The sequence below is a fragment of the Delphinapterus leucas genome, chromosome 3 (assembly GCF_059928025.1).
Source record: "Delphinapterus leucas isolate spDelLeu-1000000601 "Yukka" chromosome 3, BTC_Dleu_Yukka2, whole genome shotgun sequence".
Taxonomy (NCBI): domain Eukaryota; kingdom Metazoa; phylum Chordata; class Mammalia; order Artiodactyla; family Monodontidae; genus Delphinapterus; species Delphinapterus leucas.
In genome coordinates, this window is record NC_143131.1 from 65,410,258 (window position 1) to 65,438,039 (window position 27,782).

The 27,782-nt window shown below is 37.6% G+C and overlaps 1 protein-coding gene across 5 annotated transcripts in view; it reads left to right on the plus strand.

Annotated features, from left to right (window-relative positions):
• The window catches only part of MSH3 (mutS homolog 3), a 182,999-nt gene that overhangs the window by 58,506 nt on the left and 96,711 nt on the right, over positions 1-27,782 (plus strand). For all 5 annotated transcript variants that reach the window (XM_022593737.3, XM_022593729.3, XM_022593721.3 and 2 more), the window contains exons 10-12: positions 2,383-2,497; positions 7,907-7,991; positions 10,416-10,525. In XM_022593737.3, the coding sequence (XP_022449445.2) occupies positions 2,383-2,497; positions 7,907-7,991; positions 10,416-10,525 (310 nt within the window). The remainder of the gene's footprint in view (positions 1-2,382; positions 2,498-7,906; positions 7,992-10,415; positions 10,526-27,782) is intronic.

Consider the following 27,782-nt stretch of genomic DNA (forward strand, 5'->3'; position numbering starts at 1 on the left):
CAAGTTAGTTACAAAAGAACCTTCCTTTTTGCTTCCTTTAAAAGATAGTCCATGATTTTCCTGCAATTTTATAAAATGTAAATCTCCTAATGAAGGCTAGCATTTCCAAAAATTGATGGCCAGAATTAAAATACCAGAACATTAGTGACAGGGTCTTAATATGTTGGATTACCATTGTTTGTCTAATTCACATTTTCTCAGCCAAGTATCTGTTTGATTTGGTCTGTACCCCTCATTCCTGCCAGTCCAGCTTATGCTAAGATCCAGTATTATCCCCTATCACAAGCTGCAGAGCTTTCACTGTTAGACCAGCCTCCCCCAGCTCCCTCTTAGGCGTCAATGTCTTGTTGGCATTTCTTTCCCCATCCCTTTTAATCTCATGGTGTCTTGGCCAAATTGAATCAGGCGTCTGAGAGTGTAACCCACTTATAATGGCAGTCCGAGATATCACCAAGGGATCATCATCTTATGTTCAACTAAAGACAAGACTAAGTCAGGAAACTATCAAAAGCCACTCTTGGCATCAGATTCACTTAGAAGGATATAGGACAGAAAATCCAGTTTGCCAACAGGACGCTGTTCCTCTTAGTGGGAGGCGTCCTCAGCAGTCTGCAGCAGTCCACAGAGTCATTGGGTGCTTAAAATCCCCTCCCTCCTCTATTGACTGCTCAGTTGCAAAGAAAGCAGACTTTAATCAGGGGGATGCAGGATCTGCCCTGGCTTAGAAGCCCCATGACCTATAGGAACCCTTATCTCTTGCTGGAATTTCTCCAAAGGACATGCCAAGTTTAAAGAGTCAGTGTACTCAAGGAAGGCCAAAATTCTGGAGTCAGGTATTTATAATTTCCCCTAGTTCAGATGCTGCAGTTTACTGATTTCAGGTCATTTTTACCATACGCAATGCTACCTCATAACACAATGGCACTTCATCTTTGTCAGGTTTCCTGGGGAACAGAGCTAGACAGTTAAAAGATGAAATTCTCAGTAGAAGGGAAGAGTTTTGTTAACTCATCATTTACGCCTTGGTTTTATAAAAAGCTATAGTTGAAAGTAATATATTTTATATTACAGATTTGTAGAGGATATCTTGTAATTTTTTCTAAAGGTTATAAATACCTACTGCAAAAAAAGTTAAAACATAGTTGTGTGTAAGGAAAAAAGTACAAGTCCTTCCCCTCAAATCCTTAAGAATTTTTTGATGTACAGATCTACACATAAACATACATATTTCTATGTATTTGTTTAATATAACTTGTATTTATTCTTTCAACTAATTTTTATTGAATGCCTATTTGAGGTATTTTACATACTGTAAGGAATTAAACAGACAAAAATTCCTGCCCTTCTGGAGTTTACAGCCTAATAGGGGGAGGTGTACAATAAAATAGTGTTTAAAGGTGATGAGTACTATACAGAAAGGCAGGGAAGAGGTGAATTTTTAAGCAGAGTGGTGAGGGAAGCCCACACTGAGAATGTGGCAGTTGAACAAAGATTTGAACGAAGATTAAAGGAGTTAAGGGGGAAAACCACATGGACGTGTGAAGGAACAGTTTCAGACAGAGACAACAGTAAGTACAACATATCTTAAGTGCTTGGTGTGTTTAAAGACTATCAAGGAGCCTGGGTGCTGGGACAGAGTAACTAAGGGGGAGAATATTAGGAGGTGTGCTCAGAGATGAAAGGAGATGGAAGGCAGGTTGTGTAGGGACTTGTAGACCCTTTACGAACTTGTGCTGCTTCTCGCAGTGAGTTGGGAAATGTTGGAGGATTTGTAAGCACAGTAATCCAGTTATGTGACGTACATTTTAAAAAGGATTCCTTTGGCTGCTCTGTTAAGAATACCCTATAGGGCACAGGGATAGAGGTGGGAGACCAGATGGAAAGCTAATGGGAAAGTCATTCCCATTAGTAGGTGCATAATAATCTGGATGTACTGAAATTTATTTAAGTAATACCTTATCGATGTTCAATTAGGTTGTGTCTAATTTTTTAAGAGGGAAGAGATATGGGGATATATGTATATGTATAGCTGATTGACTTTGTTATAAAGCAGAAACTACTAGAAAAGATTTTTCAACTCACTTTCTGGTATACACATCTTTAACAAGCATTTTGGAGTATTTCTGGGTCAAAGGGGATGAGCATTTTGCACTTTGAAAATAGTTGCTCTGTTGCTCTCCAAAAAAGGGTCATCCACCATCAGAAAATGCCCTTTCTTTCGTACCCTAAGTATTTGTAAACTTCTGTATTTTTCCAAAGGGTAATTTTGGGAGATAACGGTCTAAATTATTATTTCAAAAATCATAAACTAAATTTTATTTAATGTTTGTTTTTAATAATGAATAATAACTTTAATGAAGGTGTATATTCTGTTTTTTTTAGGTTCTCAAAGTTTTTCTGGCATCATTAACTTGGAAAAGCCTGTGATTTGCTCTTTGGCTGCCATAATAAGATATTTGAAAGAGTTTAACTTGGAAAAGGTGCTTTCCAAACCCAAGTAAGTGATTTCTCAAAAATAAAAAAAAGGGTGGTGTTATATTAAAAAACATTTCTTAAATTGAATTTGGTAAGTACTATTGAATTGAATTTTTTTAAGTACTAGGCAAGAAGTTTACCTGCTCTGGATAGAATATTCTGGGACAAGAATGAGCTGTGTGGTATTGTTGCTGAAGAATATTAAAAATATTAATTGACATAAATTAAAAGAAAGCTTAAGAATTCTGTCAATTTGTATTCATGATAGCTATTGAATGTATTATAATGTTGACTACAACACCATAATATAAAACTGTGCTTTATACTAATGCACAGTTAATTGAGAAGTAGTATTAAGAAGTGGTATTGAAAAGCATTCATAAAACTTCATCACCTTTCTTATTCTTGGTTTCAATTCTTATTTCACAGACCATAAAGTTGAAGATAAAGAGGACAGCTACTAACATAGACAGCTTTTTTTAAAATGTTTTTAACTTTTTTTACTTTTGGCTGCACTGGGTCTTTGTTGCTGCACTCGGGCTTTCCCTAGTTGTGGCGAGCGGGGGCTACTCTTTGTTGCAGTGCGCGGGCTTGTTGCGGAGCACGGACTCTAGGCGCACAGGCTTCAGTGGTTGTGGCGCATGGGCTCAGTAGTTGTGGCTCGCGAGCTGTAGAGTGCAGGCTCAGTAGTTGTGGCGCATGGGCTTAGTAGCTCCGCGGCATGTGGGATCTTCCCGGAAAAGGGCTCGAACCCGTGTACCCAGCATTGGCAGGCGGCTTCTTAACCACTGCGCCACCAGGGAAGCCCCTTATAGACAGCTTTTTAAAAGAGTGATTAACTTTGTAGAGTTGAGAGATTTAAAAGCTGGCAATTGACATTCTAGGAAAATGCTAGTTTAAAAGCCAGTGGAATAAAAAAAGGGTAGCAGAATAATTTTCTTGCCTTTCCATATTCTACCTTCACTAGCCCCTTATCTTTGGCTCTGTGAAGAATTACCCTATATCATATAGATCCTGGATAAGTAAGCTACTTCCTCTTCTGCAGAGGTGGGGTGGACAGATAGGAGCTATCTCAGTAAAATGTCATTTAGTACCAAGATTGGGAAATCCTTGTCTATGTCTATTTTAATCCCACCTTGAAAGCGATACACTTCCAAGAGTTCTACCCAATGTCCTAAGTATTTTGAGGTATTTCTACTCTCTTTAGTCGGAGAGCAAACTATTCTAAGCCTTATGTGAACCCTTGTTCGTCCTACTGTTTCTTGTGGTTCTTTCCCTGATCTCATGTGAGGTCCTCCGCATATTTAAGGATCAGTGCTTGGCCAGAGACTTTGAGGGGACCCTTCTGCATCTCTCTGTATGCAGCTCTGTCGTCTCTGACATTCTCTCTCACAACTTCTACTTTCCTTGGTCTCTCCAAGGAGTTAGTCATAGTGTTTACCTCTTTTGTTTTTCTTCTCTCAGGGATCACAGTTCTATGCTGCCTGATGTCCAACTGCCCGAAAACAGTTTTAAATGTATATATATGTATATATATATATATATATACACACACACACACACATATATATAGTGTGTATGTGTGTGTATATGCATATTTGTATAATTTTCTAGTTGTGGTTAAAGGACAGTACTCATGCATTTAATCTTTTACGAATGAAAGCAGAAGTGAGGTGGCATGATTGAACACCATAAAAAAACAACAGAAGAGGGAGATGTGTAAAGTAACATCAGCTATCCTAAAAAATGTCTGTGTTCTGAAACTTCTGGAAAACTAATTTTCACTTAAAAATTAGCAATGGGAAAAGAACCAAATTGGAATCCCATATAAAATTATAATAAAAAAGAATAAGGAACAGGATAATGTCCTTACAGAAAGTGAACGCATGCCAGAAAGACATGCCCACAAATTAAATAAAAACTATAACCTATTACTTCAAAATGAGCTAAAAGGAAATGATGCTAAATATGAAAGGACAAATGAGAATAGATGAGAAATAGGAAAGGTTTGAAATGAGGTGATAGGATTTGAGAATGAACTATATATTAAAGAAAAAGATCAATTTAGGAATAAAGAGTAAACTAGAAGGAATACAAAAGTAAATAAATACAACAGAGATACTTTTAAGAGAAACAGAATTTGAAAAGAGAGAGATGCAAGAAAAGATTAACATGGCAAACCTGATGAGACAACTATCCTTAGGAAACCCTACATGCAAGCTTGACCCTTGACCGGCATCTGAGACCTTGCCTTTGGGGAGGGTTTCCAGCATTCTCTGGTAAGAATGGCTCACTGTGCCTAAACGGTTTCTGCAGACAGTATGGTTTATGCTGAACACCTACTTGTTTTCTGGGAGCTGGAATTTTGGTACACGGTGGGGAAGAGGTGCCTATGTGAATGTAGCCCCCAGTGAAAACCCTGGGTGCTGAGTCTCTAATGAGCTTCTCTGGTGGATATTTCACACATGTTGCCACAACTCACTGCTGGGGAAATTAAGTACATCTTGTGTGACTTTACCAGGAGAGGACTCTTGGAAGCTTGCCCTTGGTTTCCTCTGGACTTTGCCTTATGTACCTTTTCCCTTTTCTGATTTTGCTTTGTATCCTTTCACGGTAATAAATCATAGCTGTGAGTATGACTATATACTGAGTCCTATGTATTCTCCTAGTGAATCGTTGGGGATCTGTTATACACCCTTCTTCTTATTTTCTTCTTTAATATGCATACTGGCAGCATTTAGGAATGCAAAGATATTTGTTTTAATTGCAAATAAATTAGAAGTGAATCTACAATAAAACTGAATTTTTGTCGTATGATACAATTTATAATTCATAAATTAACCATCAAAAGGTTAGCCAAATGGTGAATGTATGAACTCTGAAAACTACATAGAGAACTATTCTCCACTATAAATTTCATATGTAATGTGGTAGGGTGTCTTTTTTTTCTTTGTCTGTTTTCATTTTCAAATAATATTAATAGTATTTAAATAGAATCTTTGTAAGGGGTTGATCTTTCACATAAGGTCTACACCTTTGCTGCCTTTGTCTAAATCAGAAAGATTGGTTTTTGTTTTGTTTTTCTTTAAGTAGTATAGGAATGATGTAGAATCTTAAATTTCTTTGGCAATTTTCAGCAAGAACATTTTTCTCCCATTATAAAGCTTGAGGGGAAAAAAAGCATCCTTTGTATTATTGTTGTTTGAAATATTAATGAAGTATTTTCCCATGTTACTTGGAAGATTTCTATGGAAGTTCACACAGGGTGAATGCTAGCCAGGCATTGTTTATAAGATTTATTTCAAAGCACATAAAATTTGTTTTTTTCCAAAAGGATAGATAATTTAGAATTGCTTGATCAGTGATCACATACTGTCAAATTCCTAAGGATGCTGGCAGATATAACCCTGACTTCAAAAGTATATATGTAGTTCCTAATGGAAATAGACACTGACAGAAGGAAATTTCTTTTGTATTTGTAAGGAAGAGTCAGAACTCCAGAGTACATTATCATCCAAACATATGGGAAACCTGAAGCATAGTTAGTTCTTATAGTTGCTTGGTAATTATCATTCCATAGGAATCAGTCTAACTTAATATTGCCCAGTGGTTGATCTCTTTTATTAAGATCAGTGCAGATGTCAATGCTGCTGAATTGTGGGTTCTTGATGCCAACTAAGCATCCTTCGAGAGTCTGTCTTATTAAGGTACTCAAGTGTTCATTAATCACCTCTAGGGTGTAGGTTAAACCTATCAAGAACAGGGGAAGTAAATGACTTTTCTTTAAACACATAGGAACTGGTTAAATAGCAACTCAGAGTCCAGGCTAGCAATGCTTCCAACTTGTATCTTTGACCATGAAGGTGTGTGAACATCTGTCAGCTGTACAGCAAATCACTGCCTAATTGTTTCTTCCTGAAAATAATGTTTTACATTTTATTACTGTCTCTGGGTGTTTCACATCCATTTCTGGGCTTTATAACTCAAAGGAAACCAAACAAACCCAAACTGGCCTCCCCACAGAAAGATGGCAGACCTTTGCTGAGCATATACTTTCTGCTAGGCTCTGCAGGTGCTGCAAAAGGTATAAGACACAAAGAACCCATGCCTCCAAGGAGCTTAGATCTATTAATGAGGATAGCAGAAGAAGATAAATTACCGCAATGCAAGGCAAATCAAGTTAACAGTTACAAGAAGGAGAGAATGGCCTACACACACCTACTATCAGTGTTGGAGTTGCTTCCCTCTAAAAATCATTAACAAGTCATCCTTTGGAAGCTAGGTCAAACCTGTTGCAGGTAAATTACACTGCCAGGGGACAGTGTTCAGTTACTAGGCAACATTCCTAATATGCAGTAAGTTATTTCTTTTTCAGGGCTCTGGAACCTTAGTTGTGGGAGTCATCTAGAAGTGGAGGCATCTCTCAATGAGGACTGGCTCCTTGGGCTCTGATTTTAGGCTCTAGATTCCTGGATGAAAGCTTGCTTCCATAACTGGCTTACGAAACTGGATTTTATTTACATCTTATTATGGCCATGATGAGTGGGGTTAGTTTTATGATGCAAACACTCATGCTTTCCTTCCAAATAGTTTAGTGACTTGCCGTTATTTTTCTTGCTTTGAAAAATGAGCCATCAAATCTGTAAGTGCTGTGGACAGAAATGTCAAAGGACTGGCTTATAAAGGAAGTTAATTACTGGATTAGTAATGCATTGATTAATATACTTTTTAACATGACAGGCTAATAAGGACAAAATTTGAATTGTGCATACATTTATTAATCACATTGAACTCAATAGTCAAGTTTATTTGAAATTTATTGAATTTTTAATCTAGTTTGGGATAGTTACAGGGACATATGGAGAATGTGAATTCTTTGAACTTAAGGAAGTAATTTCTACTTTTTCAGTTTTATACTCTACTAAAACATTAGCCACATTAATTTGTGGTCTTAATTATAGAGTAAATAACATTTGCACATACCGGAATGTTGATTAAAAGCTTTTAAAGTGTTTATCAGGATGATCTCATGCTAAAGAATAAGGAGGACGCTTTTAAGTATACTGACATATTTTTCTAGCAAATCGCATAGCTTTTCCTGAAGAGACCACCACTTGCTCTGCCAATGATAAAAGACTATGTTTGGTTCTATTACTGGAAATATAAAAAAATTTAAAAATTGTTGGTACCATTACTTCCCTTCCTTGTTCTTGGTTTTGGTGTGACAACAGCTGTCCTTTCACATCAGTTTACCTAACAGCGCCCAGTGTCGATAGAAGATACTCTCATAATGATGAATATTCTTTTTGGCTTCTTTTGGTTCGATTTCCTATCGCAGGAAATCATGTTACTGGAGTATTTCTAATGCCTAAATTAGTTTTTCTATTTCTTTATGCACTTGCATCATGGCTCATATTTCATTCTTTTACAGGAATTTTAAACAGTTGTCAGGTGAAATGGAATTTATGACAATTAATGGAACAACATTAAGGAACCTGGAAATCCTTCAGAATCAGGTCAGGTAAACATAAGGCCTATTAGATTCAAAATGGTTTTGAAAAAAAATGTGGGATAAGGTAGCAGTCTGTGCTTAGGTATGCAGGTGAAAACATTGTTGTCTTCAGCTGACAGCATTGCCTGACATCTACTGGTAACTGCAGTGCTCACTTTTTCTGAGGACCAAATACATGAAATACTTACTTGGGAGTACGTTGGGAGCTATAGAGCTGTGCTTTTTAATGATTGAAGCAACACGTCCATCCTGATAATTTCTTTATCAAATATTTCTTTGGAAAGGCATCATCTTTGGAAATTAATGTAAAGTGGATTTTTTTGGTCTGCTTGGTTATGTTTTTTCTACATACTTTTAACTGATTGTTGAAATGTCTGCAGTCTTACTTCATTATCCAGCATATAAAACAAGTTTCTCTGATACTCAGTTTGACTGTAAGATGCATAATATTTCACTTCGCAAACTTCCATCATTGTTTACTTGCCCTTTATTGATGAATGAGAAGGGTAATGAAGACATTAAAATTATTGCTTTCATGTATTAAACTATCACTTGGAAATGTGAGATATTATATTGTAAAACTAATGTTACTATAACATAAAGTCACAGAAAGAAAAAGCAGTTCCAAGTCATTTGAGTAAGTAGTGGAAAAGCTGAACCATCTGCTGTGAATCACTAGAACTGCTGTGAATTAAAGTAAATGCTGAATTTATTCTCCTGACTACTGGATTTGTATATTGCTGTCTAGTTTCTCTCACTTGGTTTCTCCCTCTGCCAGGCTGTCCTTGTATACTGGAGTCAGCCTTCCTTTTATGCAATAACATTTTTATCATGTCATTCTGTCATCCGGAAGTTGAGTATATTTCCCGCAAGTCTTTCTCATCAACTCTGTAAACATCCCCGAGGTAGCAAACAAAAGGGCATTTCTGGGGTGAAGAAGAGCCCACAGTCAAAGCCTGCAGACACAGCCCCGGTATTCCAAGATTTCTTTACTTCTGCCACATCCTCCCTGTTCACATCCCATTACAGTGGAGTCAATTCTGAAATCAAATTCCTAAGGCAAAAATCATCTGTCATCAGAATACTCTCTAAAATCCCTTTCTTTATCAGGACTTGGGCCCTTGTAGAAATAGAAGCTGAGAATTAGCATCTTCTGCTTGTCTTTGTGCTTCGGCTTTGTCCTCCTTTACCATAGAGCAATGGAAAGGGGTCATGAGGAGGGAGCTGGTTGCCAGGGAGAGCAAAGGTGTAACAGGACTCAGGTCTCCCTCAGCTCTCCCTCTCTTGTCTGAGCCTGCTTCCGCAATGATGCCAGGTAATTAGAGAATGATTCCCCTCCACCGTACTCTTCCTGGGACCCTTTACTGTGGTCCAGGCAGTCGGGCTCTCGTCTCAGGAAGGGATGGTGCAGTCACTGATGTGGATTTTCCTCATAGGTCTGCTCTGCCTGCCCAGCTCCTCAGGGAGCCTTCCATGACACTGTAGTTTCCGTGTGTGCTCTGCTTTAAACTCCTAAGGCCTGGAGAGGTTATAGCACACTTTTTATAGTTGATTTCTGCCAGGTGGCATTGTGTCCTCATTAGGAGTCTTTTCTCCCACACTTGGATGTAAGTGCCCTGAGGGAGGGACCATTTCTTAATATATCTTTGCCAGTTATTCTACTGAGCACACAGGAGGTATTCTGTAAGTACCTGCTCGTTGATTTGAAGGAAAAGGAAAGAGTAAAAAAAAAACAAAATCAGGTGAAAACAACTTTATGTTCCAAATAGAACTTAAACCTATTATTAGACATTTTGTACTACGGTGAAACCTTGGTAAAATTTAATACCATCTCTAGTTAATTGTAAAATTTTTTTAATGGCTTAACATTAAAGTGGCAAAGCATAGATAAATTTTTGCTAAGGATTTAATAAAACAGACTAAAATCAAGCCCTTCAGGGGTACAGTCCTAGAGTGCAGTACAGGTTCACTTCTCTCTGTAAACTTGTTCAGTGTTGTCATGAGAGTATCTGTCTTTAGAATGGCAACTCTTAGGTAGTGGGAGATACTGAACTGCCAAAGGAAAATGAAATTATCTTCACTGTGCTTTCCAAGGCAGGAAAGGATGCAGTTATATTTTTGAGATGTTTAAGACAAACATTTCAAAAGAGACTTCTCAATAATTTATTGTTAGTTAACTAAAAACTATACATAGACTATATCTTTCTTGTGTAAAATATAAGTACTTTGTGTGTGTATATAAGGATGTGTGTATGTATACATTCATTCATCTGACATTAAATGAACACCTGTTTTGAGCTCTGTTTTATGCTAGGGCGTAACATTTAAAATTGGGGTCTATGGAATAACGAGGACGCATGAACAACTAGCAGTTTTGGTACAAATACAATCATCTAGTTAATAAACCTTGTTTTCTGGTCTTTTTTAGACTGATATGAAAACCAAAGGAAGTTTATTTTGGGTTTTAGACCATACTAAAACTTCATTTGGGAGACGGAAGTTAAAGAAGTGGGTGACCCAGCCACTTCTTAAACTAAGGTAAAAGGAATTGTCTTTTGTGTGTTTAATCTGAACATTGTTTTCAGTCGGGGAAGATTTTATTTTGTATCTGGCAATAGACTATTATCAGGAAGATTTTTTTCCTTGTCCCTAAGAACGAGCCTACTTTCAGTTGGAAGACATGGCGTCTGCCCGGAGAAAGTGGGTTAACCAGTTCGTTTGGGTCATCAGTAACATAAGGGTGTAGGGAGAGAGAGGCTGGGGCAATGGGGCACTGCCTTTTGTTGAGGGCTTTGAAGGCTGGGCTGAGGAGCTGGTAGCCAGAGGAGGTTAATCCAGTGATTCTGCACATGGGAGTGATAGGATCAGAGCTGTCTTGTGTGTGGGAGCAGACAAAGTGGTCATGGGTGGGGAACAAGCTGGCAAGTTCACGGAGAGGTCCTGAGGACCTGAGCTAAAGAAGTAACAGTAGGAATCTGAAAGAGGGCTTAGATGTGAGATGTTTAAGAAGGTAGGATGAGTAAACTAGGTGTGCTTTCAGGGAAGGTAAGTGAGTCTGGTGCCTGAAACACAGTGGTTTCCAAGCTTGTGTGCACGTTGGAATCACCTGGGTAGCTTTGAAATACTTAATGCCTGTATCCAGCCCCCAGATATTGTGATTTCAGTGGCCTCCAGTGTGGCCTGGGAGTTGGAATTTTTAAAAGCTCCCAGATGATTCTGACATGCAGATAGATTTGGGAGCTGTGACCTATGCCTGTCATGTTGTAGGAGTCCAAATAATGTTGACTGACGGACTGAATGAATGAATGCTATTATTTATTGTGCTTTTACTATGTACCAGTATTTAATATTCAGAATCATCCTCTGAGGGTGGGTCCTTGAGATAAGTAAACAGATTCAGAGAGCTTCAATAACTTGCTTGATGTTTCACAGCTGGTAGAGCCTAGATTTAAAATCAGCATTGAATCCATCTTGAACAGCTTCCCATATGGACGGACCAGAGAGAGTGTAGTGCTGGTGCTGTTAGTGGGCTCTGTCAACTGAGTCAGTCCCACTAAGGCTGCAGCTCACCACCCCCTAGCCAGCCCACCGTGTTCTCACCTTTGCAGTGGTACAGTACCTCCTCACAGGGCTGCGGTAAGGAATAGAATGAGGCAGTAATCTTCACTGCCAGTTTTGAGCTCTTTATCATATAGCAAGCACTATGCTACGGGCTTTACGTGCATCGTCTCTTAAACTGCACAGCAGCCGCACTAATGGCTGCGTCTTATGCTGTGCTTAGTAAATAGCCATCTTTGGCAAAGGAGAGCAGATGCTGTTACTGTTAGTCCTAAGCTTTAAGATACTGTTCTGATGATGACTGGTTACTAAATCACTTCAGCTTTTAGTGGGTCATAAAGACCTTCGGACAGGGGTAACTGACTAGGTAAAGAAGGAATTCTGAAAATGGAAGTATCTACTTTGGTTCAGTATTCAAACGAGATAAAGATACCTCATGGAGCAAAAGCAGACAAGATGGCTTTCTGTAGATAGTGTGCGGACAGCAATATAAGGGGTGTTGCCTTCTGGCTGATAGAAAGGCATCTAAAGCGTCCACATTATTATTTTTATTTTATTTGGTTGGTTGAAATATTCAACAGAAACAGACTTGCTAGCAGACTTTTACATGCAAATTAAATTTTTTATTTCTGTTGTTAAATTTGTTTTGTATAAACAGGATTAATTTGAGATAAATTCAGTAGACCATGTTGTATGCTCTTTTGGGGCTAATCATGTACTCTTTGGGACCCTCCTTTCCCAGAAAGGCTGAGAGAAGGTACTCCATGCATTGAACTCCAGTGCTTTCAAGTATTGAACTTTAGACCAGCCTAAAACATATATAGCTGAAAACAGGCACACAAAACTTCTTCCTTTGCCATTTCTATTTTAAGTCATAGTTTTAAAACTTTAAGTTTCCTAATCGATTAAAATTGAATTCAGGGACTTCCCTGGTGGTCCAGTGGTTAAGAATCTGCCTTCCAGTGCAGGGGATGAGGGTTCGATCCCTGGTCAGGGAACTGAGATCCCACATGCCGTGGGGCTGAACTCGTGTGCCACAGTTAGAGAGCCTGCACGCCACAACTACAGAGCCCCTGTGCCACAACTAAGACCCGACACAGCCAAAAATAAATAAATCACTATTAATAAATAAAAATGTGTTTATATAAAAAAAATTGACTTCAAAAGAATTCCAGTTATGTCTTAATTGCACTTGCCATGTCTTCCAAACAAATACCTAGAGAAAATCTTCCGCTGATTAGTCAGTAGTTCAGCTATATATTTATTGTTGTTGTTGTTTTAGTACTAACATTAGGTGCCATGCATCCAGGCTAATATTCTGTCTCTGACATAGGCAGCCAAAGGTTAGTTTAGAGCCTAGTTTTCGTCTATAGTGAGACCATACAGCAAATAATTGGTGACAAGGGAACTTAGCAAGATATAAGGTGGATCTCCCAAAGTTCTTCAAGAGCCATTATTTGTCAGTCATCCATGAATTCTCTTAAATCCTTTAGGATCTTTTTTATATTTTCAACCTATTTTAGCTTCCAGGGCAGTCACACAGTTCATAAATTCAGGACCAAGTGTCTCAAGTTTCAGAGGATTTTCCACTCCCACTACTTTTTATTCTATAAAATGACCTCTTTGGTGCAAATTTTTCTAGTGACTTTCTAGAAAGTATAAATGGCTTTTACCCTATACTTACTGATTCAAAGAATTCACTTGGGTTATTGAGGTCAGATGTTACTCTACTGAAACCACATTGGCTTTTATAAATAGGTTATGCTTTCTCATGTGTTGTGCCCCATACGTTTTATCAGTTGTGTAATTTTAGGCAAGAAGATTCTTCAGTGTAGGTCTCTGGCTTCTTATAGCTGAATGCCATGTTGGCAAGCCATTAGTCCTAAGACCTTTTAAAATTAAATTATATTGAATTCATTTTTTTCGAGATTCCATCTTTGAATTTCTTCTGCTTCTTTTAGTTGATATGGTCTTGTCAATCTTTTATACATATACCATAGGTACTTTACTGGTTTTCTCCACAAGCCCCAAAATGCAAATTCTGCTTGTAAATAGTGACTGGTTGGGAGGGGGGAGGGGCAGAAAACTTTGAAAAGTGTGGGATGAGTATCTAAAACGGTATTTTAGGCAAAATATTAATTTACAAGGCAGATTTGGTCATCTCAGAAGAGTATTCAAGATTCAGTAACTTACCCTATGTTTTGAAATATTAAGCAAAGGTAAGTTCTGAGTTTTCTCCATGAGTACCTCTTCTTCTACCTGCACCTTAAGTGTTGATGTTACCCGTGGCTCTTTCCTGGGGCATCTTCTTACTTTCAACACTACTTAGGATCTTATCTGTGGCCATGGCTTCTCCTGTAACTCATGTGCAGATGACTTTGTCTCCATTATCTCCCACAGCTCCAGAACCACACATCCACTAGCATGTCTCTGCCTCAGGAAATGTTCGACATGAGTATGCAGAACAGATTGGAAATAAGACATTTTCTTCAGTGAGATAGTGTTTTCTTGAAAATGCAGCTGTGTGTGTGTGTACATGCGTGTGCAGGTGTGCATACCACTTATAGAACAGCAGATTATTAACCACAAAGGGAACCTGAGAAATCAGTTCCTCCCCTTCTAGTGGATGAACTATTTTGATCAATGATGAAAACATTGTCTCTCTGCAAGAAGTAGTATTATATCATCTTGCCTTTTTGTAAAATCACTTTTTATGAAAGGCACTCAGGTGAAAGCCCTTTCATGAAAGACTTTTTATTAAGGAAACTAAGCATCTCCACGCCTCTGGTATTGCCCTTCTCTGTTTCTATCTGCATTACCCAAAGATGATTTTTTTAAAAATGTTTATCTGATTATGTTTTGCTCCCTACTATTTACAGTTCTCACAGCACACTAAGGTGTGATTTATTTCTGGACCTTTGTACAGTCTGTTCCCTTTTTCTAAAGTGGAAACTACTCATTTTTGTCTCCCTAACTTGCTGGCTGCTTCTTCAAAGTTTCCTTTGCTCACTGTTCATCTTCTCTGTATATTTTAAATGTTGGAGTTCCTGAGGCCTGAACCTTAGGAGCTCAGCTTTCTTCCTTCCCTTATCCTTCCTTCCCCTTCTCTTCTCTCCAATGAACTTACCTATGCCCATGACCATAAATATCAAAATGTCAGTGATTCTCAAATTTGATTCTCAAATACTCTCCTCTATTCTCCAGGCTTATATATTCAACTCAGGCTCCTAAACACATAGGTGTATCACAGGCATCTCAAACTTAACGTATTCAACCCTATTCCTCCTCCTGGTTCCCTGTCCCCTCCACCTAATGCGTTGCTTGGGCCAGAAACCTGGGAGTTACTCTGGACATTTCCTTTTGACAACCACATCCAATCTAATACTAAGTCCTATTGCTTTTACCCCTAAAATATATCCAGAGACTGTGCATGTCTTGCCATCTTGACTGCAGTCAGTCCCACATGGACTGCTGCAGTATCCTCCTAACTGATCTCTTTTTTGAAAATAAAAGCTGAATCATGTTACTCCACTGCCTTAAACTCTTCATTGGCTTTCCATTGTGCTTCAAATAAAATTAAAATTCTTAAACATGGCTGTTCTGTCTGACTTTCCTCTGCATTCATGCATTCATTGTTGTCTGTTCACTCTGGCCTTCCTTTAGTTCCTGAGCATCCCAGAGCTTTTTCTCTTCTCATGGTCTCTGCATTTACTCGTCTCTCTACCTAGAATATTCTTTTCTTTCTCTTCAGTTTTTACACAGCTAACTGCTTAATTCTTTAGGTTTTACCTTAAAGTGTTAGTTCTTCAGAGAGCTTTTCTCTGACCTCCTGATCTAAATTATGTTCTTCGTATTATTCTTGGATAGTGTATAGGACTTACTATGATTGGTATTTGTTTAATATCTGCCTGTCTCACTCAACTGTGTGTTTCATTTGTAACAAGCAATTGATAAGTATTTTTCCCCTGTGCTCATTTTTCTACATTTGCACTTTTTAAACAAAATATGTATTATTAGTGTCAAATACACATAATGTAAAATTTATCTTAATCATTTTTATGTGTACATGTCATTAAGTATAGTACATTCATTAAGTACATTTTTTTTTATCATTAAGTACATTTTAAGTGTATTAAATACATTAGTATTGTGCAACCATCACCACAGTCCATCTTCAGAGCTCTTTTCATCTTGCAAAACTGAAACGCAGTACACATTCATGAATAACTTCTCATTACTCATTTTTCCTAAACTCTGGCAAACACCATATTACTTTCTGTCTCTATGAAGTTGACTATTATAGGTAACTCATATAAGTGGAATAACACAAGGTTTGTATTTTTGTGACTATCTTACCACGCATAATATCTTCAAGGTTCATTCATGTTGTAGCATATATCAGTATTCCTTTTTTAAGTTGAGGTATAGTTGTGTAGTTGATTCACAACATTCTCACTGTGTTGTATACCTGAAACATATAATATTGTAAAACATAGTGATTGAATATTTTTATAGATTATATTCAATTTAAAGTTATTACAAAATAATGGCTATAATTCCGTTTGTACAATATATCCTTGTTTATTCTATACATAATAGTTTGTATCTCTTAATCTCATAGCCCTGTCTTGCCCCTCCACCTTTCCCTCTCCCCCTTGGTAACCACTAGTTTGTTCTCAATGTCTGTAGAGTCTATTTCTGTTTTGTTATATAAATTTGCTTGTTTTATTTTTTAATTTTCACATATAAGTTATAGAGTAGAATATTTGTCTTTCTCTTTCTGACTTATTTCACAAGCATAATACTCTCTAGGTCCATCCACATTCTTGCAAATGGCAGAATTTTATTCTTTTTTATGGCTGAAGAATATTCCATTGTATAAATATACTAGATCTTCTTTATCGATTCATCTATTGATGGACATTTAGGTTGCTTCCATTTCTTGGCTATTGTAAATAATTCTGCAATGAACATTGGGGTATATGTATCTTTGTGAATTAGTGTTTTTGTTTTCTTTAGATATATACCCAGCAGGAGAATCACTGGATCATATGGTAGTTCTATTTTTAGTTTTTTGAGAAACCTCCATGCTCTTTTCCATAGTGGCTGCACCAATTTACAGTCTCGCCAACAGTGTATTAGGGTTCCCTTTTTCCATATCCTCTCCAGCATTTGTTATTTGTAGACCTTTTGATGATAACGATTTTGACAGGTGTGAGGTGATATCCCCTTGTACTTTTGATTTGCGTTTCTCTGGTAATGAGCGACGTTGTTCACCTTTTCATGTGCCTGTTGGCCATCTGTATATCTTCTTTGGAAAAATGTCTGTTCAGGTCTTCTGCCCACTTTGGAATCCGGTTGTTTTTATTTTATTTTTTTTTGATATTGAGCTGTATGAGCTGTTTTTATATTTTGGATATTAGCTCCTTATTGGTCATATCACTTGTAAATATTTTCTCCCGTTCAGTAGGTTGTCTTCTAATTTTGTTGATGGTTTCCTTTGCTGTGCGAAACCTTTTAGGTTTAATTAGGCACCATTTGTTTATTTTTGCTTTTATTTCTTTTGCCTTAGGAGACAGATCCAAAACAATATTGCTACAATTTATGTCAAAGAGTGTTCTGCCTATGTCCTCTTTTAGGAGTTTTACGGTTTCAGGCCTTTCATTTAAGTCTTTAATCCATTTTGAGTTTATTTTTGCGTATGGTGTGAGGAATGCTGTCATTTCATTGATTTACATATAACTGTTCAGTTTTCCCAGTACCACTTACTGAAGAAACTGTCTTTTGTCCACTGTACATTCTTGCCTTCTTTGTCATAGATTAATTGACCATACGTACATTAATTGACCATGGGCTCTCTATTCTGTTCCATGGATCTATGTGTCTGCTTTCTGTGCCAATATCATACTGTTTTGATTACTGTGCCTTTGTAGTATAGTCTGGTAAGTATTTATTGAATGGATAATGAAAAGAAAGTCCTTAAAGTCCTAACTCAGACTCCTCCTTTGAGAAGTCCTCCTTCTTCTCCTTCCTCCCGCTATAGAAAGTTATCTCCTCTCAATTATGTCCTGTTTCTTACTACTCCACCCCAAACACACACATAGAATACACTGGCAGCTCATAGTACTTTGAATATAACAGATGATTAAGAAATTATGAACAAATGAATCCATTTGAAAATCTTAGTGTTCTCAGTAGGCTTTGAAAATAAAGACAAACCTATATAAGGGAAGTTTAATTTTCTGAGAAAAACTTCTTGATTTTAAAAGAACCTTAGAAGCAGTTTTCTTTCATGTGATTCCTTGTTTTAGTGCCACAGACTTGGTTCTGAGAAATCATTTCTTCTCTTTTAGTGGAATAATTGCTTGTTCAGGTGTGAAAACATTGTACTTAACAGTGGAAGAAATGGTGTGGCGACATCTTGCATTCTTGTCAAACCCCTAGTGGAATTAAAATAGATAGAAGTTGATCAGAGAAAGTCATGTGACTTAGTAAGGAAGCCAGGCTGGGTGACAGGAAGGGGCTATCATCCACCTCAGGCATAGCTAGTTTTAAGTATCATGTAAAAAGGTCTAGCTCATAACTCTAAACCCATCTGAATCAGAATTTATTTGCTTAGAAATATTTGGGGTCAGCGTGATTTTCATGTGGCTCTTAAAGACCATACCTGTAGAATCTGAATTACATAATTGGTGATTTAGACAGTGTATTAGTTTACTATGGCCGCCGAAACAAAAGTACCACAAACTGGGTGGTTTAAATGGCATAAATTTGTCTCACAGTTCTGGAGGCTAGAAGTCCAAGATCAAAATGTCAGTGGGGCTGTGAGGGAGAATCTATTCAGTGTCTCTCTCCTAGCTTCTGGTGGTTTGCTGGCAATCTTTGGTGTTACTTGGCTTGGAGATGTGTTGTCTTTTATCTCTGCCTTTATGTTCACATAGTATTCTCCCTGTGTGCATTTCTCTTCATGTGGCATTCTTTTAATAAGAATATAGTCAAATTGGATTAGGGGCCTACCCTATTCTAGTATGACCTCATCTTAACTAATTACATCTACAATAACCCTATTTCCAAGTAAGGTCACATTCTGAGGTACGGAGGTCTTCAACATATATTTTTGGGGGGACACAGTTCAATCCATGACAGATAGGCTCAGTTATTTCATATCTTTCCTCCTCTTGGCATGGGCAGATCAAATGTACACATCTCTGGAATGGAAATGAGTGTTTTGATGATTATTTAAATGTATCACACATTTATTCAATATCTGTAGTGAAGTTGTAAAGAACACTGAATTTTGTAAATTGCAAACATTATGCAATTTTGCTCCTATAGTACAGTATTCTGAAAAATCTTTAATCTCCCTTACCTTTGAAAAACATTCTGGATTGTATCTGTCCAGGTGAAGGTATTTATGCAAAATGTTACATTGATTTTAGGGATGAAAAGGAAACATATTTTTTTAAAAAAAGAAAGGGAAATGTTTTGGTAGAAAGGAGCAGACGTCCAAATCTAAGAGTTGAGGAAAGAAGAGTAGCCAAGGTGCGAAGAGGGAAGTGCTTAGGCTTGAGAGGTGAGGTCTGTTCCTCTGTAAACTAGTCTCTGTGTGGGCGGAAGCAGAAGATGAAAACTCAAGAGGATCATATGAGTGGAAAGAAAATGGCAGAAAGGGAAACCAGTGTCTAACTGGTTTTTCATCTGGTTTTTCAGCTGCATTTTTCATCTGTGTTATCTCTGTTCTTTCAGCTATCCTCAGAGATGGTTACTGCTTCTATTTTATAGATGAGAAAAACTGACACTCAGGTTCATTAATCGAGATCATCCAGCAAAGCACATAGGGCCACTCCAAAAGCACAGTTTTGGAGTCAACGAGACACTTGAGCTTGAGTTCTGATTCCCTCATTCAGTTGTGTCACTTGGGTCAAGTTATGAACTTTTGTACACCTCAGTTTCTTTACCTGTAAAATGGGAATTGCATTACCTACCCCATAGTGGTGTTGTGAGGACCAAATAAGATGGTACATATAAAGGATTACTGTGGTTCCTGGCATCCGTTGTGCAGTCAAGAAGATAGCTGTGAGCTTTGTGATACCCAAAAATTGTAAGCAACCTAGTTATTAGTAGGGGAATGGAAAAATAGTTACCTGGTCATACATTAGAATATTATATGGCAGTTAAAATGAATGACTCAAGTCTACATGTTTCAATGTGGATAAATCTCATAAAAACAATGTTATAAAAGAATACATAGAGCACAATAACCATTTATCTGAACTTTGTAACACATTTGTGTTGTTTAGGGATTCAGACATAAGTGGTAGAAATATAAAAATAGGAAGTAGAAAGGATATTTATTAACATCAGGAAAATGGTCACTTCTGGGAAGGGAGGAAAGGGAAAGAAATACAGCTGGGGTAGTGTTTTGTGTGTGTTTGCAATGTTTTATTCTTAAAAAGTAAATAATATAGAGAATATAATACACACACACACACACACACACACACACACACACAAACATATATGAAATTTTTAAATGGTACTGCTACCACCCCTTCACCACCATCTTAATCAGGTGAAAGTGAGATTCAAACCCAAGCCCATCTCTCTGGAAAGCCCATGTTAGACTTGAGAGCATCTCTTTTCCACCACATCTTGTTTTAGAAAGATGGGAAGACAGTCATAAGATGACCTGGCTGGGGGGTTTCCAGTCGTGACAGGAAGGAGGCTGTGTGCCCACGATGTCAGTTGTCCAGTATCTGTCCTGGTCAGTTCTCCTGAATCTGGTACTTCCCTGTATTTTATCTTTTGCCTGTAGCTATAGTCAGAACCGTGAGGAGAATTTTCAAGGACCACTGGTAAGGAGGTAGAGCCTTTGTGTGAGTCCCTTCTCAGAATGATGCAACCATTAGCATTTGAGGACTGTCATTGTATGTGGTTGGGCTTGGATCACAGCCTTTCTCTTTTATTTAATACTTTAAGTTGTCTGAGTCCTGGGAATTTAGGAAGCTCAACTTTCTGTTCTGATTGACCAAGTGCACATTAACACTTAGTAGTATAAGATAGTTATTTTAAACTTATTTATTTATTTTTGGCTGTGTTGGGTCATCGTTGCTGCTTGCGGGCTTTCTCTAGTTGCGGTGAGTGGGGGCTACTCTTTGTTGTGGTGTACGAGCTTCTCACTGCGTTGGCTTCTTTTGCTGCGGAGCACGGACTCTGGGCTCACGGGCTTCAGTAGTTGTGGCACGCAGGCTCAGTAGTTGTGGCTCGCAGGTTCTAGAGCGCAGGCTCAGTAGTTGTGGCGTATGGGCTTAGTTGCTCCGTGGCATGTGGGATCTTCCCGGACCAGGGATCGAACGCGTGTCCCTTGCATTGGCAGGCAGATTCTTAGCCACTGTGCCACCAGGGAAGTCCCAGATAGTTATTATTAATTTTGTGTTATTTAGTGTCAATGACAGTGTTCCTACTCTCAAGGAGTTTCTAATCTAATTTGGTCAAGGTGTAATCTAGTGAGGAGGAGGAGATGCAAGTGACGGAAACTTCTATACCTAAAATAAAATGCTTGTGACTCACTGTATAACTCAATAACATAATTAGAACAAATGAAGAATACTTTTATAATTCAAGTTAGATTTTTATAAAACTGCTTGAGAGAATTAAGCATGCTAAGTTTATTCTTGGTATTTAAATCACACCAATATTTAAGAAAATTGAAAATTGTTGGTTTTAGGAAATAGGTCCTTGACTAGATTTTTGTGTAATTTTCTAAAGTACATTTTAGTGATAGTTAATTTTCTTGAATAATTAAATGACTTTTATTTTGGTAAACCCATATGTTTAGAGTATTAATATTTGTATGTCTAATTTATAGCCCTGGCCTAAATGACAAAGTAATAGAATATTATATATTTGCTCCACTTAACATTTAGTTTATATTAGCAAAACTAAATGCCCTTTTAACTCTCTGGAACTTCCTGAAATTAACTACACGAGGCGGCCCTGTTTATTCTTTGTGGTTTCCCATGTTCCATGAGCCTGCCAACAAATGTTCACCTGTGGCGACTCTGCTCTTACTCAGCCCAGTGAGACACACTACTTCTCATAAATGGGAAGGAAGAGTGGTGGGTGAAGCATAACTGGGAGCTGTGACTGATTGGTGTTGACCCCATGCCTCTTTTCCTTTGCCGTGTGGATGCGAGTGAGAGCAGAGAAGGGGACTGCTGCCACCAAGGAAAAAGTGACCCTAAATGCTTCTTACCCAAACGTCTGCCCTGTTATTGCATATGGATTAACCAGCATCTTTTGGGATACAGGCTACTCAGGAACATTTAGCTGGTCTCTGCTTTGTACTATAGTTGCCAAGTTTCCAAGAATTCTTAACCACAGGCCCACCTTCACTCAGGTTTGTTATTTTAATTTGTTTTATCTCTGTGGTCTGGCAGTTTCTAAGTTATGAAATGTATTTAAAATTGTCCCATTGTGCATTATGGTTCCTAGCGAAAGCAAATACAGGTCCTCCCTGAAGGGATACACTCTCATCTAGGCCTCCTAGGAATTTCAAAGAGCAAATTCTGCTGTAAGCGCATAAACTGTAATTACAAAAGATGTGGAGGAGCAAGTAATCATGAGTTGAGTCAGCAGACGTTATAAACAGTAGACTTAGAATCCCAAGACCTTCAGATAAGGGGATTATAAAGATAAATATTGAACCACCAAGTTAAAAAAAACACAAAAGAGAATAAAAACATGAGCACAGAACAAGAATACCATCAAAAGAGATCAGGTTGATTTTTTAAGAAGAACCACATACAACTTTTAGAAATGGTGGGTGGGTTAGACCAGAATAGAAGCAATATCTGAAATCCAAGATGATATCTGAAGAAATTACCTAGAGTGTAGCACAGAGAGACAGTGTGATCAGAGATAGAAGAGATTGAAAGACAAATCAAGTCTAACGTAATCCTCATCAAATTTCCGGTAGAAGAAAATGAGAACAGGAAAAGAGAGACAATATTCAAAGAGATAGAAGATGAGAGTTTCTCATATTTCATGAAAGATGTGACTCCTTAGGTTTAGAAAGCACAATTGAATCAAAGTGCAATTGAAAACAAACAAGAAATCCACGTTTTGCTAAATCATGATGAAACTACACATGACACTGAATCAGAGATAAAAATCCTATAGAGAGCAAGAGAGCAAAGAAAGATCACCTGTAAAGTAATGGAAATTATATAACTGATTTGATTTCTAATTTCTCTACCTGTTCTGTAATTCATCTGCTTTCTTTTGACAATGTCTTTTGAATTTATTATTTTTTATCATTCAGCCCCACACCCCACAAAACTTGGTAGTTTTTATGTCTCTTCCTGTTGTCTGTTGTTTCTGTTGATTCTTACTCATCTCGTTTCTTTTTATGCTTGAATGCTGGTTATATTATTTAGAGATTTTATTTTTAAGAATAAAGTGAGAGAGCAGCACTATTTACAATAGACAAGACATGGAAACAACCCAAGTGCCCATCATCAGACAATTGGCTTAAGAAGATGTGGTATATATATATGCAATGGAATATTACTCAGCCATTAAAAATGAGTGAAATAATGGCATTTGCAGCAATATGATTGGACCTAGAGAATATTATACTTAGTGAAAGTCAGAGAAAGACAAATACTATATGGTATCACTTATATGTGGAATCTAAAGATAATACAAATAAATCTATATATAAAACAGAAACAGACTCACAGACACAGAAAACAAACTTATGGTTAACGAAGGGGAAGGGGAGGGAGGGAGGGAGGGACAAATTAGGAGTATGAGATTAACAGACACAGACTACTATACATAAAAATAGATAAACTGTATAGCAAAGGGAATTATATTCAGTATCTTATAATAACTTATAATGGAATATAATCTGAAAAAAATGAAACACTTTGCTCTACATCTGAAACTAACACAATATGGTAAATCGACTATACTCCAATAAAAATAAATAAATAAATAACATGAGAGCTAAGATGAAGATGTCTTTTCCCAAAGACGATTTTCATTTGCTCCTGCCAGATTCTCAGTGATACTTCCAGTCTGGGACATCTTAATCCAGGTTCAATGTTTGACATGTTTCAGTTCATCCAAATGATGCTCACCTACTCTACAAGTTTACCCTTACTATGAGGCCAGCTTATTTTTACAGCAGATCCTTCTGGCGTATCTTTTTAGTGCAAAAGTGGTTTTGACTGCTGGATTATTTCTTTGGGTTCTTGCTTTCTTTTAGATTTTAGTATAGTTTTTCCTTACCATTTTGTTAGTCCTTTGATGCTTTCATGAACGTGTTTTATGTTTTGTTTGGCTTTTTGAATTGTCCGCAGTGGGAGGGATGGTCTGAAAATACCCATTTCCATTATCATCAAAAACACAAATCATATTCATGCTCTTTTCAAAGACTCAGATTTGTGGCCTGAACCAATAATGGAAGGTAGCTGTCAGAAAATTGTTCTGTTTAATATTCTGAAAAGGGTGAATTGTCTCTTGGTAAAATGATGCCTCATTTGAACATGAGTAATAAAAATCCTTAAAAACTTGGGTGATATACAATTTGCAACAAAGTAAATATTGAGAATAGCTCTTTAGAATGTAATTTCATAAATAAAAATAAACTCTTTCATGATCTATAAGATTTTGAGTGTGATATTTGCACTCTCCATCTTCTATTTTTGCAATTGGTGCTTTATAAGCACTCAGTAATTGTTCATTGAATGAATGAGTGAATAGTGTATGTGAAAGGCAAAGCTAGGTAGATTCAAATAATGATGGTTAGGTCCTAGGAGAAGGCCTGTGATTCATGTTTCTACCAGAAAGTTGTTTAGGTAGTTGGTTTAGCCATATCGCATGAGTAATGTGTTAATGTCTGAATTTAATTTACTCATTTTGTATCATCTGTCTCTAGAGCTAACCTTTCAGAAAAAATCAGAACAAACAGCAACAACGAAAAACCTCTCCCCAGTAGTTTATTTCTTTCCTCCCCAAATAACCTGATGTTAGAATTATAGAGGCATCTCCACAAATAGCAACCAGCAGGTACAGACTGATCACATGTCCTTACTATGGCAGTAGCTATAGGCGATACACTGTGTTTCTGAGTGACAGCCACATACAACAGATATTAACGTCATCACTCAGTTCATTTTCAAATGTGAAGGACTCCAGCAACACCCACATTTACTCGTTGGATCTTTGGTGGTAAAGAAGAATATTTGTCATCCCCAGGACCTCAGATTCATTGTTTTTTTGTCATATGGAATGAAATGAATGACTCAGGTGTCCGCTTTTCATTTGTTTAGAATGTATCATGTGATAAGATCAGTTGTAGAATACCATAGGGCATCTTGGAATGATATCTTTATCCTCATTTAATTGACAGTGCTATTTCCTGTTTTGTTGATCTCTCTCATTGACTGCACCAAAATAATTGTTTTCTGTTCTGGTGGTCTGATCTATTATTTTATTACGGTTATTTAGAAAGTCTTATACCTGCTAATTAAAGAACAGTTCTAAGATATACCATTTTATTTAAAAAAACTTGATTAGAAGTCATTTTTTTATTGATTTGCATTCTGCTTATAGGAGATAAAAGTGGAAGTATAGCTGCCCCAGTGATGAGAAATTCGTGGTGGTAAACAGTGCCTCACACCCTCTCCCCGTCTCCCCCTCTCCCTGCCCGTGTTAGACATCTGTAGTTGGTTATGGCATTCTTTCTCAATGTACCTACTAACCAATCTTAGTACAGTACTTCAGGTCACTACTACCAGTCAGATGTAGCACTTGAGATGCCAGAACTAGCTTTCCTTGTGTAATCCTTTCCTGTTCACTTTGCACAAAACACCTTTTTGCATATCTATGCCTAAAGGCTTGTCTACACATGGTTATTTCCAAGCTTACGTTTTGGGTGCTGTTTCTCCCTCCCCTGAGCTGTTCTCTGTGATGCCTACCAAACAAATTTCATAACCAAATAAAGATCTCTGTAATAATAATGGTGGTAACAGCTAACATGTATTGAGTAGTTACTATGTACCAGGCACTGTGCTAAGTGCTTAATGTGTATTATTTCATTGAATTCTTGTAACAACTCTATGAGTTAGGGACCATTATTATTTCCATTTTATAGATGGAGAAAATAGGGCAAGTCTAAATTACTGGTAAATGGAAGAGCCTGGATTTGAACTGAGGTCATTTACGTTTTCAGCCCAAATTCTTAACCTCTGAGCTGTTACCTCCCTAACAAGTAAAGGCTGGGTTAATGTGAAAGTGATTCATAGTGAACAGGCTTTTGTCTGGGCTGTCACAAGGCTAAAAAAAGCTACTACCTTTCTATTTTCCAAGAAAGTATTTTTTTTAAAGTCTTTTGGAAGACTTCATAAATGTGATTTATGTTTTTATTAACCTCTTTTGCTTTTATCTTTCCATATTTCAGACAACCTTTATAATTTTTGAGGGAGTAGCTATCTGGCTGTCTTTTATACGTTCACAGATGGCATTATTTTATCTGTCCTCATACCATCTGCAGCATCAACTTAGTCTATTTCAATTGGTGTCATCTTTCATTTGTGCAGGAGTGAGTTATTAAAATAAAACTTTATATTTGTATAGCATTTGGGGTAAACGTTGTGATAAAATAAATCAATGTTTTACCCTAACAGTCTTATGCAAAGAAAATTTAATTTTTTATTTTTTCACCTCATCTTGATTTATTTTATATGTAGTCTTTGAAATTCAATTGAATCAAATTCAACAGCTACTTATTGAGCACGTATCGTGATCTCAGAACTGTGGGACTGAAGAAATGATCTCCATTCTCACCAAGCTTACTGTCTAGCGGTAAAGATAGTAGAGAAGTAACTACAGTTGTAAGTTCCACTCTGGAAAGAAAACAGAGGGTTGTATGGAAAAGGATGGCAAAGGATGAAACACAGTCTAGTGAGTCTAGAAAGCCCTTTCAGAGGAAGGGTGAGAAGGAGTTTGCCAAAGTGGAAGCTGGTAGGCAGTAGGAAAGGGGGAAGGAGTCTTCAAGGCAAAGTGAGGAGCAGATGATAAAGCCCTGATGTCAGAGAACTTGGAGTGACCGAGATGTTGGGAGAAGTTCAGTCCAGCTGGAACTTAGAGTGAAAGGAAGAGAGCGACAGGTGATCTGAGACGAGACTTGCGAGGTAAGCAGGGATCAGTTGTCTTATAGGTCAGTTAAGGCTTCTGGATTTGAATCTAAGATTAATGGCAGGTCATTGATGAGCTTAAGGCAGAGGTATGGCATGAACAGGTTTGGGTTCTAGGAAGACCACTCGGGCTACAGTGTGGAGAATGAATTGGAAAAAGGGACAGAAGTGTGCATGGGGTAGAAAGTTAGGAGGCTGATTTGGTAGAACATTTCTCTTTGTGAGAAATGACTTTTACTTAGACTAGGGTAGTGGCAATAGACATGGAAAGAACTGAATACATTTAAGAGGCCATCCCATTGAGAATGGAAGAATCAGCCTGTGTGTCTACAAAGCTCTGGCTTGTTCTACTTTGTCATGCTAAACCAAATGCCTGTTCTACACAGCGGAGGATGAGCCAGAGAAAAAACGGAACAAAAATGAGACTTGGGGACTTCCCTGGTGGTCCAGTAGTTAAGACTCTGGGCTCCCAATGCGGTGGGCCCGGGTTTGATCCCTAGTCAGGGAACTAAAGATCCCGCATGCTGCAACTAAGACCCAGTGCAGCCAAATAAATAAATCTTTTTTTAAAAAATGAGACCTGAAGTTAGTATCTGTTTTGTGAATTCACAGGATAGTTAAAAGGATAACAAAGATAAAAGCACTCAATTAATTGTGAAATACTCAATTTAATAGTTATCTAGGCAGGATTCTGATAAAGGTTTGCCCTTCACATCAGTGTATATGATACCAACAGAACTTTGATAGATGTGTATTCAACAGCTGATGGCCCCATTTCCCCCCAAATGTCAGTTCATTCTTTCATTTGCTTGCTTGTTTGTTCATTCATTGATCCAAAAAGCATTTACTAAAGACCCGTTTTCTACTAGATATGTTTACTTATTTCAGTCTTTTCACATATGGCCATCATATCCAGTGTAGGCCTTTGATGTGTATAGGTGCTGGATGGGCCTTATCTCATTTAGGACACATTTAGTCAGGTTTCCATGTTGAGTTGACAGAGTCTCACCATTTCTCCCCAAGTAGCCCAT